This window comes from Thunnus maccoyii, chromosome 19 (assembly GCF_910596095.1).
Source record: "Thunnus maccoyii chromosome 19, fThuMac1.1, whole genome shotgun sequence".
Classification (NCBI taxonomy): domain Eukaryota; kingdom Metazoa; phylum Chordata; class Actinopteri; order Scombriformes; family Scombridae; genus Thunnus; species Thunnus maccoyii.
Genome location: NC_056551.1, coordinates 13,326,759 through 13,343,110, shown reverse-complemented (window position 1 = coordinate 13,343,110; position 16,352 = coordinate 13,326,759). Strand labels below are relative to the sequence as shown.

The following is a 16,352-nucleotide window of genomic DNA, read 5'->3' as shown; positions in this document are numbered from 1 at the left end:
GGATTTCTTTTATTTTTTTTCTCACCCTTTATCCAAAATGTCAACTCCTCAAATTCATCCATACATGTCTGAGCCAAAATCAGATCTGAAATATGCGAGTGGACAATATGAACAGCACATGGAAAAACCTTAGCAACAAAGGCTACGGAACGGACCGCCGTTTGTGGGAATGCACGAACAATCTGACGTCAATTTGATGGGGAAGTAGAGATAACCTTGCAAATGAAGCGTTCAGAACTGGCTGAAGCCTGAGCTTTTGATTTCCAGGCAGCATTTTTACATACGTTTACCTCCAGTTTTGGAACTCTGACCATGTTTAACATAGACATCCGACACTGTAACAGTATATAAATAGAAAATCACAAAAAACATGTTATGTCCCCTTTAACATCTAATTTGAGATTTTATTTGCAACTATTTTTTGTATTTGGTTGCTGAATTTAATTTGAAGGATAAACTTTTTTTAAGTTTTGAATTGATTAGATATCAAATGGCCTCAGAGGAAGCTTAGCTGTAATTGCAAACCGTTGTTGTCTGGCCCCCTTTTTCTCATACAGCAATGAACCACTTTACAGCTTGCTCTGATTTATGAAAACAAGTCCTGTCTTGCACTCCCAATTTTTCCACAACTTGTTTCATCAAGCAAAGGTAATACTAGGACAACAATGACATCCACTAGGGGGCCTGTTCAGCTATCTTAAGTTCACTGAGGTACAATAAATTGAGCTGGTTTGTATGTGGCACCTGACAAACTAATTAATTATTGACAGATTATGAACTCCGAGCTTAAGTCATTTATGGTATAGGGTTTATGTTATGAGGTCTAATTGCCTTTGAATCTCCTAATTTTTAAATACACTAACAAGTTTCTTATGCAATCAACTATGTTGGTTGCAGTGTCCAGATTCTTTATTGTAATATCTACTGTTGTTGTCACCTACAGTATTATGGCTGTAGATTTTTTGTCTTGTCTTGTTTTTGTCACATTTCTGTTGACCAAATCACTGTATCAATATCAAAGTGTTGAATTTGGTTGCTGAGAAACCATCCTGCTTCTTTTCTTTTTTTTTTGTTGTTGACGTGGCACGGAGTGAGTGAGCATCAGTTGTTGAGCACAGAGGAAAACTGCAGGGAGTTTGCCAGGGATAGGCAAATCTATGAGATGGAAACACAGAGATAACAGAGGCTGTGCAGACTCACAGTCACACAAAGCACACATACTACTAAGAGAGGAAGTAGTCAGTTGTGGACAGATGCTTATGTCACCGTCAGAACTGGAGTTTACATCCCCCCACATACAAACACGCAGACTCACACACTCGATGCTTTGTCACACTCTTTGTCATTCACTATCTCTGTACCTTTCTCTCTTCGACAGTTACAGAAACTCACACAGATACATTGAACAAATACATTCTTCACAACTTTATCCACCGACCATTTGGACATCCAGAGGCAGCTGGGATTGTTGTCCTCAACATGGTGAGTACACCTTATCACTGTACTAAAACTATTTGATATAATCACCTTCTAGATAAGAAAACCATGGTGGCAGGTGAAAGGGGTCAGTGAAAGAAAGGTGCTGTTGGAAATCTTTGTTATGGGCATTTTTCTAACACTTATTATACATTAATATAATGAATATTTATTTGTAACAACACCCTCACGTAGTCATTCATTCTTGTACACATGATTCTGACATTACTGCTCGTTTGGGCAAGTTACTACATGTATAACTATAGAGGAAATATATTTTAATTGTACTCTTGCAATCACCTTAGCGATTTGTAGGCCTTTAGTTATCCTTTTATAGCATTTAGGACCCCATGAGATTATACTTATGATTTTGTGTTTGATATTCAAGACATTTTTGGACACATTTTCCCATGCATAATGTAAAAACAGGAGAAGTCACCATTAGGTTTGGTTTTTTGTCATCTAGATTGTGCAAGGCAACTTTGGCTTTTCATCACACTGGAAATAGAAATCATGGTTCCTCTTTGCTATGACCGGACAATCCCGTTCTCTTCTCTGTCATTTCTCAGCAGGTCATTGGACTTTGAATTCTTATAGCCTATATAGTAACTGCATTTTTATTTGCACAGTATTTGCAGTTGCAGGGAAACTAGCATAACACCTAACATTTTAGCAGCTGCAGTCATCATTATCAATATGGCAATGTTATGGTTGTCATTTCTCACATGCTGTTTACACATAATAAAAGTAACTGTCCACTAAAACAACTCATCTAAACCTATGCTTACCCAGAATATACACTCAGTTGCCAGTTCATTAGGTATGTTTAGCTAAAACTAAGGAATTATAATTCAACAGCTCTGCAGTAAATCCTACCCTTATGAGGGTTATAATGTTTTTGTTGAAACTATTCTTCATTGTCATTTTGAGGCTGTAGTTTGTGTGTTGAGTTGCACTGCTTTACTCTTAAAGGTATTTCCAGGATTTGACAACATTTTTAGGTTGTCACAAAATTGCAACTGCACACATATTTAGAGAAGCAGTAATTGCAAACGTCTGGAACATATTGGGTAATTTTTAGTTTACTGTGGTTGAGAAACAGAAGTATGGGGGGGGAACTTTCCTCTGTTTCTTCTCTGATTTCATATTCAGCTGCATGTCAGGCCTGGTGTTAACACACACAGTATGCCACCCCTGCAAGATGGTACTGACACCATTAAAGTGACACTCCGCCCAAAATCTACCTTTTAGGCCACCAAATACATAACTTCAGTTAGCTTAGAAGACAGTTGCAGTTGTTAAGTATAAGTTGATAGTTTCCTTCTCAACAAAGAAGACAGATGCAGCTAGCTTGACTGCTAGCATATTTAGCAAATGTATGACGTTTACAATGGATTTAAACTGCGACAATTTTCCACAGCGGAATAAAACATTTCTCAACCCAATTCTCTGTCCTTTCATATGCCCAGTATTCCAGTAACCCAGTATACACCCAGTATAGTTTTGTTAAAATGCGACTAAACAAATAACTTCTGGGTCACACTAAATGCCGGTATAAAACTCCAAAGCTAAAACTGAAGCAGCCAGATCGTTTTGAGAACATAGTTTCCATTTTGTCAGCAAAAATATTAATGTTGTCCACGTACAAGAATTGTTTTTTGAAGTTTGTGAATCAAGTCATATAAGCAACCCCCCTAAAACTTACGATAATAAACTAATAATTTTCAACTATATATGCGGTTAGAAAGAAACTACCAGTACTGTGTGCAACATACTCTAGATCTGATGTTTGCTGTGGTTTAACGTTAACTGTTGTTCTCTCCGTTGATCAGTTTTTCCTCACTTTACTGCTGTAAGAATAGCAGCAGCTGTGTGTCCTCATACTCTTATCTCCACTTCCTGGTATGGTGTCTCTGACTCCAGTCAAACCAGACTCATTAAAATGGGTGTGGCTGCTACTTCATCTGTCCATTATGACACTTTGTGTCAGCTCCAGGACTGTTTCTGTGTTAAAGTAGACACACATGATCTTACATAATACATGAATTTGGTTCCCAGTTCTCATATTCAAAGGCTACATTTCCCAAATAAATGCAATATTTGCCATATTAGAGAAAAAGGCTTTTCACTTGATAAACAGAGGGGAGTGCAAGCAAGAATACCTGGACAGAACATTTGGTTGCAAATACAGCTTTGAAAAGTTTTATTCCAGAGATTATTAAGTGAAAATAAGTGAAAGAAGAGTATTATGAGGAGTTCTTGGTTTATGAGACAGTTTTACTTTCCGTATTACTTTGTTTTTGTCAGTGTAGTTCAAAACCAACAAGATAAAATTCATTCACACATTACTTATTTGATTATTTGAACCACACACCAGCCTTGGGTGGTTCAAACATTTGTGATGGTGCAGATGAGTTGTGTTATCTTGGTTACACACACACACATTCACCGATGGCTACTATGCAAGGTGTTGTTCCTACGCATTTGGAGCACTCTGGGATTCAGAGTCTTTCTTAAGGACATTTCAACATGAGTGAACCACCAACTCTGTGATTAATGGATAACCTGTTCTACCTTTTGAGCCACAGCCGTGCAGTGGGGAGGGAGGGAGGAAGGATGTCATGGTAAATTGAAAGACAATGATATGATTATGTGCACATAGCATGTCTGTGTGCATATTTGATTTTGGTTTTTGTATATGATTGATTTATGAGTGGCCTCTGGAAAAGTTTTTTAAGCTTCACTTGTGAAACTTGCAAAACCTTTTAAGTCTATTGAAGTGCACATCTTGTTTTCCCCTTATTCCTCTTTTTCTTTGTCCAGCAGTTTCTGTTTCTGTTTTGCTTCCTGTTGAAGTTATATTATTCTGCCATGCACAAAATATCCTAATTTTACTTTCAATTCTGGTTTTGTATTCTGATTATTCACCCTGCTTCTGGTCCTTCCATTCTGTCCAGGAAAACAAGGCTGATGTGAAGGCCATCATGGCTCGCTTCCAAACGAGTGGGGCGAGCACTGACGAGCCTTCCTCCACACCGCCAGTACGAACCAAACCACAACTGCACCCTACCTTCTCCTCTGGCCCAGCCATACAGACAAAGAAACCTGTCTTGGAGAGCCTCTCAGGCAGTGCGATAAATGTTCCTCCTAAACCCTCTTTCCTGAAAAACACACCGTCCACGAAAAGTGACACAGAGGCACTTGAACCAAACAAAGCAAAAGCCCTGGCTAGCAGATTTGGAAACACTCAGGATGACAACAATGCCAACAACAAACCTTTCATTGTTAATAAACCCTTGAAGCCACCTTTTTCACAGGCTCATGAAGCTAAAGGCCCTGTACATAAGCCTCCTCTTCACAAGCCCCCCCTCAGCTCCACCCTGTCCGACGCCAAACCTGCCTTGCCTAAACCATCTCCAGCAATCAGCTCCAAGCCCAGCTGGGTAAAGGATACCAGTGGTGGGGGTCCACCATCCAACACTAGCTCCACAACGCCCAAAGTACCACCTGTACAACCAAAACTGAGCAGCAGCCTTGGAAAACTACGGCAGCAAAATGAAGAAGCAGCAAGTAACACAGACACTGCGAACAAAACTTCACCACCAACAAGCTACAATTTTAAGCCCCCGCCCGTCTTCAGGACTGCTCAGAATACCTTCAACAAGGAGGACAAGACGGAGCAGTCAGATAGTGGTGTGAGAGCAGATGGAGGCAACAAACTGCCTCTCACTGCTGCTAAGTCCATCCCTCCTCCCAAACCTCCAGCCAGTAAAAAGCCTAGCTTTAAGAAGCCATCAAAACCTTTTCCTCAGACTGGCAGCGTTAATGGTGATGCCACTTCAGGCCCCAAGTGCAATCCCCTCCCCAACAGTTTAGCTTTGGGCCCTGCTCCTGCTAAACCTAACCGACCTCCCAAAGTCAACCTGGAAAACTTCAAAAGAGGTGCTGAGGCCTCTGATGATGGTAAGTTGGACTGGCACTAATAGCTTTGATTAGTAGTAACTCCACAGAAAAAAATATGAACAAAAGTTATGATTCTGTGAGATGTAACCACCAATCCAATGACTGAGTGGAAATTAGTATTTATATAAATCAGATCAACAGTCACTATGGTGTACATTACAAAATTGCTTGTATATTTGAGTGTAGTTACAGGCCAAAATAATTACAGTTTAACACTTGTGTGCTAATTTAAATATTGCTTTGAGTGCCTCAAAGATGTGTGATCACTCTGTCAGAGTCCTAGTTAAACTCCAGCAAGCATTCTAACTTTCATATTTGCGGGCTGTAGAGAGCTACACTATGCTAAAGTGGCCCTTCACTTATTAACCCATTCAATTTCACCCATCTCTTCACAAAGTCACAAAGTCTTTTGGGAGGTCCTATATCAGTATTACTGGATGGATTCTGGTGAACAGTGCAAAGAATAAAGGTCAAATGGAAGCCAGTGCTTGGCAAATTAATTACACTTTTTTTGGGGCCTGCAATTGAACAAGTATAAATATATTCTGATTTCTGAACTGTGGAAGACACTTTACACATTAGAGACATTAAGTCCTCAGAGGACTTCGCTATGATTTGTCTATATGTAATTTGTAGTTACTTTTTTTATGTGACCTATAGGGTTGTAGCTAACATGTCCTCAGTTTTGTTTCTGGGAATTTTGAGTCCTGAGGAAGAGTTTATGTTCTACAGTTACACACAAATTTCATTTGTTTTTAAGGCTGATTCAGATTTTTACTTATTTATAATAGTCAATGTGCCTGAAATTGACTGTTTTAGGCTTTTAGGCTAGTGCTTCTCCACCACAGTCATATTCCTGGCATTGTGGAGGAATCTTTGATGCAACTTTTAGTGCTTTGTTCAGGGTGATAAAATTTACAGAAAATGAATTTGTTAAACACATATATAAAACATGAAAAAATCTTATAGTTGCTTAACACAAATGTCTTAGGGCTACACCGGGGAGAATTTGGACACATGATGTCAGTATTTCTAAAATCCTGACGCTGGTTACTGACAAGTGAATATGTCATTTGTTCTCAGGTTTCTCCTCCTGAGGAGATCTTGACCTCAGTGAAACTTCTCGAATTAGTGAAGTTTAACTAGCTAAACAACATAGCTTTTGGATAATGAATGTAAACAAAACAAAGTACAGAATATGTGTATATATATGTATATCAGTATAAATCTCCTTCCTATTGAACTTAAAACCATTAAGAAGACACTGTGACCCACTTTAACTGTGGCAAACAGCTGGAGAACACGAGGTGAGACAGATAAGAGGAGTTTCAGGAGAGAAATTTCTTGCAGCCAGAAGGCAGACACATGTAGCCTTGCTGGCGGTAATACCTCAACTATATCCGGCTGCATTTAACTCATTTTTTGCTGGCATTCATTTTGGTGTATATCTTTGGTTCACTGAATCAAATAAATGTGTCAGCATAATTTCTCTAAACAAACAAACCATAATGTTTTACAGTAATCAATGCTCTAAACGAGGCCAAGCCCTTGCTGTCAAGTAGATTAAATGACTTAGGGTGGTAAACAGTCTGAAAAAGACAGGGGTTCCTCTTATTTTGTTGGTTCAAGTGCATTTCCTTTCTATCACTATAATAGCTATCTCAGGCAAGTGTTGAGAGCACACTTCAGAAGTGTGAAAAAAAGACGTTTCACAAGTTCACAAGTGTGGTTTCAGTGGCGCTAGTAATGTTTAGGCTGTAGTTCTTGATTTCACTTTGGGTTATCTGACTGACCAGCAATGTAAACAACTCCTGTTTGCACATAACAGCATTAAAAGCAAATGAATCCTACTATTTTTTAGTTGATACAGCATCTGAATTTGCATTTTATGCATTCTGTAAAAATTTAGAGCAAGTTACACAGATGCTTGCGTACAATTGTTCAGAGCTTGAGATAAGAGACCAAAGTCATAGACATAAACTTAGTTCCTCTATTTGTTTGGCTAAGTTCCCTGTCCAGTTTGTCTCTTCTCCTCCCCCCTCGCTCTCTGCTGTGACAGCGGAGTTTGTTTCACCACATGGGGAAGTAAAAGTTCCAGCAAACAGGGAGAGTTTCGAGTGAGAGCGTTCTGTTTTTAGACACACACCTGATCCGCATTTCGGTGCAGTCAGTAGATGAAGGATGACTGTTGGCTGATATTCAAGCTCAAAACCGAAAAATAAGGGAAGACGGAAGACAGAAATAACTGAGCAATTCTGATATTGTTGTCTGCTTCATGGGATAATTTGATGGATGCTATTTGCTCTCCCTTTCTTACCTATTGTTATGTGCTATGCTGTCCTTTCTTTTGAAATGAAAACTTAGTTAACATGAGCACATGTGAGGTTTTAAGGTTTCATGTCATATGTATTGCCTACCGTATTGGTCTTGTTTTTAGGTTCATCATTTGTGATTGGCCTTTTACTAAAAGATTTTACAGTTTTATTGTAAAATTGTAAGTGCCTTACAATTTTAAGGCACTTGTACATGAGCATTTCCATTTTATTCCACTTTTTACTTGCACTCCACTACACCACTTTTTACTCCACAACATTTATCTGACACTTAATTTACAGATTAGGATTATTATTAAATTTCTAAAATGGCAAACAGACTAGTTTACCCTCTAGGGATTGATAAAGTCTAGTGTCATTGAAGGACACTGGTAAAGATACTTTTCTCTATTTTACCACCGTGTGTTTTTTGTTACAGGTTCTGGCACCTTTAAGAAACCCATTATGCCAACTCCTTCAGCCTCGTACCTCAGTAACCACAGCAACCACGTGACCCCAAATCAACCCCCTCAGACTGCCCTTCCCAGTCTGCCCCCAAGACACCCTGGAACCATGTAAATGTCACAATTGTGCTGATGCATGCACATTTACAAGTTATATATGCTGTGCATTCTCTGGAGAAAGTTACACTAATTAACACAAAGTAAATCCCAACTGTGTTTTTCAGCATCCAGCAAGATGAGTGCTATGATGATGTTGATGAACTGAAAAGCTCTCCTCCACCTCTACCACCATCCACAGGTTCAGTAACAGTCACTATCTGACCCCCATATCGTGAATCATTTATGTTCTTACCACCACAGGAAGACAGAAAAGGCCTGTGTGATGGTGAACCTCGTACCTCGTTTAAATATTAAAAGATGCTCATACAAGGAACTATATTAATCACTATGTGCTGGCAGTGTATCAGTGTTTTACTGATGCCAAATTAGAAGTTTAACTCTGGTTATTTTGGTTATTTGCATATGAAATTGTAGTTTCTGTTAATATCTGTCTAGACAGTCTTGTTTTGTTCTAACTTAACATTCATTCTTTGTTTCTCTTCAGGCCACCCGAGTCAGAGGGCAAAGGTGAGACATGCTGAATTAATTTCACTTTACATAAATACAGATATGCATGCGGGTACATGTGCAGATGTAGATGCATACACACACAAACACGATCAGATAAGCACATGGATGTGTGTTCATAATGAGAAATGACTAATAAATCCAGTGGTGGAATATGGAAAACATGAAGATGCAGCAGAGTAAATAAATAAGTAAGAATAAATGAGTGCAGTAATTGAGAATAAATTGAAGTGTACTCATAAAGCAAATGGTGTATACATGTATATATTAAACTAACATCAGCACACAGTAAGAGAGATGTGTGAATCAGAGTATGAAAAATGTTAGTGCCCCTGCAGAAAAACAGCAGTAGTACCAGTTATAATTACTGACAAAAAGGACCTTACAACATCAACAGCTTGATGGAAATTAATGTGAATGTCACCATAAACAGGAAGACAAACGAAAAACGTAAATACAGAGAATGTGTAAAGTTCTTCTTCTACAGAAGTGAGTAGGACATACACTATGTAATATATGATGCAAGAAAGACACTGAGCTAATTGCAGTTTTTCTGCTGTTTTTATTCATGTCTTCTCTGCCCAGGAAGAGAATGATGATGATGATGATGATGGAGAGATGTACGAGGATCTTGATGAACGATGGTGAGAGGATGTTCCACATTAAACATTAGCTTGTTTTTCTCATACCTCTCTGACTCTGTCTTGTCTTTAAAACCAGTATTGTTTCTGAATTATTTGTCTGCATCTGGATAGACTAGTGGAGTTTTTATTTTAAGAGCTTGGCTGGAAAATTTGTTTGACTTTGGTCTATTCAGGTCCAGAGTTGACAAACCCTGACACAAACTAAAGTTGTCTCGACAATAAACTCTTCAATGATTTTAATATTGTCAGCATATGTTTAACAATTTCCCTCTGCACAGAGCTCCCTTACAAGTATATTGGTTTTAATCCCAGTTAGGCAGTATTCCCATTAACCTTTACTAACACTACTCTCTGGTGGTTGTTTTGCAACACTACAATTTCATTCATCCTCACTCTGATTGAATTTTCTGATTAAAATAGAGAGAGCAGATAAACTCTGTTGTTTTAACGGCTTTGTCTGTTCAGGGGAGTTAATACGGGGTCACCAGCAAGTCAGCCGCATCTGTTTATCAGTCTCTCTCTCCTTATCATTTCCTGCCTATGCCAACTCTCTTGTGCTCTCTCTCTCTCTCTCAAAAGGGAAGCGGCTGAACAAAAACAAGAAAAGAGAAAAGAGAAAGAGGAGAGGGAGAGTAAAAAACGACTGGAGGCTGAGAAGAAGGAGCAGAAGGAACGAGAGAAGAAGGAACAAGACGCCAGAAAGAAATTCAAAGTGAGTAGACAAGACTGGAAGTTGCAGCTACATGTCAACCTATTAATTTAAAAACATGTATAACACTTTTATATTTTCAGAGACTTGTTACATCCTTTATGTACAGAACATGTGCGCATGCAAACATGTGAAACTTTTGTCTGCTCTTAAGTGTGGCAGTGTGGTAAGCGTCGTCTTAAAGTGACAAATATTATTATTATTCTGTTAAAACTGCAACATAAATAAATGTAATAATCTATTCAATTTTCTTCCTTTATGTGTGTTTGCATGTATGTTTGTTCATGGCTGCGTGCATGTTAGTTGGTCGGCCCTCTGGAGGCCATCCACCAAGGGAAGGCTTGTGTGGACTGCCGAGGCAGTAAGACAGACCTTGCTTTGAAGCAGGGAGACAGCCTCGACATCATCCGTGTCCATGGCAACCCGGAGGGGAAATGGTTGGGACGGACGCAGGATGGATCCAGTAAGTTTACATATTCCTACCTCATTAGTCTCATTTTCTTTGCTTATCTTTGCCTTGGCTTGTCATCTGTCACCTGTCTTCTTTCTTTGTGCCGTGACACCCTCTCTGTCACACCTGTAAATACAAGATAAGACTGTCTTATGTATCTTTCTATAATCTCATTTCCCTTTATTGTCTATATTTTAGCTAACAACCCGCAGTCAATAATAGAAGGGACAAATCAAATCAATATTTCACTTCTCTCTTTGTTTCTTGTTAACATAACAGTTGGTTATGTGAAGACCACATCAGTGGAAATTGACTTTAACACTCTGAAGAATCGCCAAGCTCAGCAGCAGGCGTACGACCCCGAGGTCTACGATGACATTGATGTAGCCTCTCCTGATAACAGGTACCAGCAAATGATATATTCTTCCTCTATATCAGTTAGTTGCAATGAAAAGTTGCACTTTTTCTAAGAATGGAGAGAAGTAAAATGGGATGAGCCGTTACTGTAGTTCCAAAAGTGTTTTTTCCCCCCTTAATAAATAACCTCACATTACTCAACATGAAAATACATGTTGACATATGTATGTACATGTATGTATTCATGTTTTTTTGTTGATATGATGAGGTGTTTTTTTTTTCAGGTTTGACTCAAAATCTTAATCTAAACTGATTAAAACTGCAGATTTTGTTCAATAAGTTCTGGAGCAGCTGAATTCATAGCTCACTTAATGGATCTCTAGATTGTCAATGAAAAAAAAAATAGATGGGAATTTTACTTCTGGAACATGTAACAAAAGAAAGTTCACTGTCTTTAATGTTCATATTACAAACTGTTTTCTCTCTACAGTGGGTCCAAAGGCCCAGGAGGTATGTTATAAATCTATATTAAATATTATTATATCCAGTCACATTCTTTGCATTTTGTTGATGTCAAGTTGTTTTGCTGAGATGAAACATGTCACTAATTGCATGTTATGTTTTTGTTGTTGTCCTGTAGTGATTCTACCACCGCTACCAGGAGAGGGTGGAGAAATATACGATGATGTTCTTGATCCAAACCTGGATGTCAGGTGGGAACTGATGGATAAATCACTTTTTGTTTTACAAGATGTTACAGTAGATATTTTATAGACAAAAAACATTGAATACTAATGCTAAATGGAGAAGATGAAAGATTCTGAAGTGAAAAAGAAAAAGAAATGCAGGTTTTTTTATCCTTGATTGGCTCTTTAGTCCCCTGGAACACAGGTCCTCTATGAAGCCCCTTGGCTTCCTGCGGATATTTGACCGGATAGGACGTCCTGCCAGCTCTAAAGTGTAAAATACACTCAGTAGTAAGACTGATCACAGATCTACTGTCCACTGTTGTTAATCCCTTAACAGTTCCTCTCGGATGAAGATGCCTTTGAATGTTGATTTTATCTCCAGATTGGCATCCGATCAGCTACCTCACCTCTTTCTGAATAACGCTAAAGGATCCTGATTTACAAACTGATTGTTGCATGAACAGTCTAAGAGGCTGGAATCTAACAGTGATGTTTGTGTGTCAGTGCAGCTGATTATATGTGATTTTACTAATCTTCACGAGTCATTTGCATGTCTGTAATTGATGTATGATTGTCGACTTAATCAGAAAATCAAGGCCTCATCTGCTAACACCATGAAAAGAATGTTTAAACAAGTATACTAATTCATTAATTTATTAATATCATGTTCTAATTCAGGAATACGATTGTATATTTGGGCTGCTTTGAATCATATTAATCTACTTTGAACTGATGATGGTCTAATGATATAAATTATGTAAAATCTTGATAATTTTTCATTTTTTGTGCCAGAGTGCCTCCACCCAGCCAGTTTACTGCAGACGGAAAATCAGGTATCACTCAAATTTTTATGAAAAAAGATATTTGTCCCTCAATATGACTCTTCTTTGTTTTTGATAGTCCTCTGATATCCTAAAGTACCCCAAATTGATGGTTTTTGGTGTATTAACTTGCTGGATTAAGTGAGATCTCCTCAACATTTGATATTTCATCTCTAACAAGAAATAATAGATTTTAGCAAAATCATTTATGACTTCAAAATGGATCTGGGCATATATTGTTACTTTTTTTTTTTTGTTTCATTTGCTGACATGCAGACTGCCCTGCATCTCCTCTTTGTATACTTTACAGGTGACAATCCATTGTTTGTTACATGTAATCTGATTCAAATGTCCTCTAAATGCTTGCTAATGTCAGGTGTCTAAAAGTTAAAGACTCACTGACTTGTTCCATGTGTTACCACAGATCATCCAGGAGCTGCAATCGATGAGGAGATATACGATGATGTTGACTCTCAAAATTTGCCTCCTCTTCCTCCCATAAGCAGGTACAATTACAACAATCTTAAAACAAATTGTAATAATCTTACAGTCCATCCATTTATGTCCATGATTTCAAATGTCACAATTGTCAAATTAATTTTTTGGTGGGGTTAAACCAAATAAGTAATCAAAATCATTATTGTTTTTGGTTCTCTCCTCTCATTTGATGTTTATTTTTCTGTCCAGCCTTCCAACCCTGAAAGGCAAAAGCAGGACTGAAGAGAGAGAGGACCCAAAGAAGCAGAAAAAGTTCGAGAAAGAGGAGAAGGAATTCAGGAAAAAATTTAAAGTTGGTCTCTAATATTTCTTTGAGCATATCAATCCAGTTTTCTAACTGTTGCCAAGATCACAAACTTGTTAACAAAGTTCAACAGTGAAAAAAATTGAATTCCATTAAAGTTGATGTTTTCAGATCAAATACGCCATCAAGAATTTAAACTAAAAATGTACTGGCAGTCACAAACTTAACAACTGAAGAGTAATTTTGAATATCTTTCAGTATGATGGGGAAATACAGGTGCTGTACCAGGTGACCATCGTCCCTACACTCACTAACAAGAAGTGGAGTGGGAAAGAGCTGGCAGTCAAAGCAGGAGAGAAACTGGACGTCATTGTTAAAGCCGTGGACAACAAACTGATCTGTCGGAACGAGGAGGGCAAATGTGAGTGTCTGCTGTTAGTTTATGTGTTTGATACCATGAACATAACTTATAAATACATGTATTCAAGATTCCCACACTAATGACCATGTATTTAAAATCTGTCTGTCTGTCTTTTACAGTTGGTTACGTTTCGACCAGCTACATTTTCATGGAGTAAGCACCACAAACATTTACACATTAATACACAGACAAAGAAATTTATATGCTGACTGATTATTTTGTTTTTGTTTGTTTACAGCGATGGTGATATCTATGATGACATTGGAGATGGTATGTTTTTAAGTTCATCTTTATTTTTTCATGAATAGATATCCACACAGTGGACACAAGTCAACATTCATAGTTGAAGTAATCTTTTTAATCAATATTATATATCTTCTTTTCAGATTGCATCTATGACAACGACTGAGAAACATCTTGTAACAGGTTTATTGTTTTACATTGATATTGTTCATGTTATTTATTATGTTTATTGATGACATACATTGCTTCAAGTCAGACTGATAATCAGATTGAATAGTCATTTTTCGCTTCATTATTTATTAATTAATATTTGAATTGCTGAAAAATTCGACATCTGGGCAGCGATTCAGTGATCTGGGACCAGGCTGGCTTTAAGTCCATTGAACAATGTCATCCTTTAAAATTTTACTCCATCCAAAAAAACAACAAAACAAAACAATTTCATGTTATTTGCAACATCTCAGCAAAGTGGGAAACATTTGTTGGAACAACAGTATTTGCATATTTCTGTTTTTATGTTCTCATTTGTTTTCTTTTTAAATCTCCACAGCACTGTATTTACATGTATGCCTCTACTGTGTTTGGCAATTTTATAAGAACAGCAGCAATTTTAAAAGAGAGTTGTAAACACTGCTCATCACTTTGTTTTTAAATGCTTAACATGATGTGACACTGTATGTATAATAAATTGCTATCTGTAAAACTGAGGTTTAAAGAGCTTCTGTGCTAACTCAGGCTTCTTTGTCTCAAGCAGTTTCAACATGTAGAATAATCACTTGTGTTAGCACCAAGGTGCCTCTGAAATACTGTATAGACAATTTATGAATTGCTGTTAAAGTAAAGCTCTGCTGTTAAAGTAAGAGGACATCAGCTATAAAGGAAAAACTCATGTTCCATAACTATAAACTCACACATACATGCAGGATACAGTGTGGTGTGATGCCTGTAAACCTGAGAGATGTGTGTGCATGTTTATGATGTGTGCATGGCTAATTGATGACTATCTTAACTGGCCTTTTCCAAACCAAAATTAGCAAACTGCACTTCCTCATGGCATGTTACAGGGTTTTCTCTGCACTGTTTATGTGCAAGAAGGGAGTCAGTAAAATGTGGCTCTTTAGTAACATCTAGTGTCAGCCATCAGGAACTACAACAACAGCAAACCACACTTTACGTGGGAGGCTAGAGCAATCATTTGTTCAGATTCAAGCTCATCACAAGCCATTTTGCCGTATAGTCCTTAAGACAGCAGACCAGACATTTTGATAGAAGTACAACAAACATTATACAGAATTCAAATGATGGGTCTTACAGCAATATTTTTGTGGGTGCTTGCACATATCTAGGAAATGAAATGGCAGATAACGTTGCAATTTGCAAAGAAGGCCATAAAAATAATCACATTGATTTGACAGTTAGCTTCAGCAAGACAGAAATCAAGCACATTATAAAGCAGAGATTGAAGGAAAGCTGGCAAAAGCAATGGGAGGAAGAGAGAAAGAGATCATGTTTTACAAAGTTCAAAGGAAAAGTGGGAGAAATGAGGTGTGCAGGAAGGAGCAGGAGAGACGAGACAACAATATCAAGACTTTGATTTGCACACAGTGGACTAAACAGTACACTATTCAAAATAGGTAAATGTAACACAGGCAGATGTGAATCCTGTGGGCAAGATGAAACAGTAGAGCATGTTATGCTACACTGTCAGACATATGAGGAAGAAGGTGATTTAAAACCTCAGAAAGATAAAAGTACACTTTGATCTAACGGATATTCTACAAAAAAACTCAATAAATAAGTGTTATAAAATCCTATTTCAGTATCTTAGACGAACTAATTTGAGAAAATATGAGTTTTTCTTTATGGATATTACAAATACTAGACATGCTGCTCCACTTTCCACCAGTCGATGGCGGTAATGCGCCAATTCGTTGTTTGCAAACTGCCTTTAAACGTCAAAGAAGAAGAACACACTTCCTCGCTGTCTTCACCATGGTTCCTCCAGTCGCTGTGTCGCCGCTCATCAAGGTAATAAGTTATTTAAAGATTGTTTTAAATTGATTTTTATAAATTCAAAGGAAGGTGATTTATTAAAATCTCCAGCACACCTCTCAAAATGCGGGGCTGTCACCGACATGGCCGTTAATGTCCGTTATTCGAATAGCATGCTAGCTAATGTTTGCTAGCAATGACATTGAGGGGTAACTTCTCACAGGTGAATCACTGTCCGCTAAAAACAGCTGGAAAATCTGCAGCCTTTTCCACATCTGTCTGCTGCGGTGTTCGTGATTAAAATAACTAACGTTAAGATAGTTGTCAATGAGCTTAATGTGTCATTACAGTCGACAGCTAGTTAACCTTATTCACTGTCGCTAGAAGGTCAGAAAAACTGAACTTCGCCCTACTCAGCGTGGTTTGTGTGCAGCTAAAGTT

The 16,352-nt window shown here is 37.9% G+C and overlaps 1 protein-coding gene across 3 annotated transcripts; it reads left to right on the top strand.

Annotated features, from left to right (window-relative positions):
- Positions 1–629: 629 nt before the first annotated feature.
- On the top strand, positions 630–14,607 carry fybb (FYN binding protein b). Of its 3 annotated transcripts, XM_042394604.1 has the most exons (20): positions 630–648; positions 1,379–1,482; positions 4,434–5,439; positions 8,191–8,326; positions 8,440–8,513; positions 8,820–8,842; positions 9,428–9,486; positions 10,066–10,198; positions 10,499–10,658; positions 10,926–11,049; positions 11,494–11,513; positions 11,644–11,716; positions 11,880–11,963; positions 12,485–12,525; positions 12,938–13,019; positions 13,201–13,303; positions 13,514–13,676; positions 13,796–13,829; positions 13,915–13,946; positions 14,063–14,607. In XM_042394604.1, exons 2-20 carry the CDS (start codon positions 1,480–1,482, stop codon positions 14,083–14,085), a joined length of 2,373 nt encoding a protein of 790 aa, XP_042250538.1. In that variant the 5' UTR covers positions 630–648; positions 1,379–1,479; the 3' UTR covers positions 14,086–14,607. The 3 variants fall into 3 exon arrangements, with proteins under 3 accessions (XP_042250538.1, XP_042250540.1, XP_042250539.1); XM_042394605.1 differs by lacking the exons at positions 630–648; positions 11,880–11,963 and having other exon boundaries at positions 1,248–1,482; XM_042394606.1 differs by lacking the exons at positions 630–648; positions 12,938–13,019; positions 13,201–13,303; ... (2 more) ...; positions 13,915–13,946; positions 14,063–14,607 and having other exon boundaries at positions 1,245–1,482; positions 11,880–11,980.
- The last annotated feature ends 1,745 nt before the right edge of the window (positions 14,608–16,352 follow it).

Bases quoted from the DNA above. Each gene is read 5' to 3' on its own strand.
- fybb (XM_042394604.1), top strand. The intron at 11,514-11,643 runs GTATGTTATAAA...GTTGTCCTGTAG, and splicing joins TGGGTCCAAAGGCCCAGGAG to TGATTCTACCACCGCTACCA. The intron at 13,020-13,200 runs GTACAATTACAA...TTTTCTGTCCAG, and splicing joins CCTCTTCCTCCCATAAGCAG to CCTTCCAACCCTGAAAGGCA.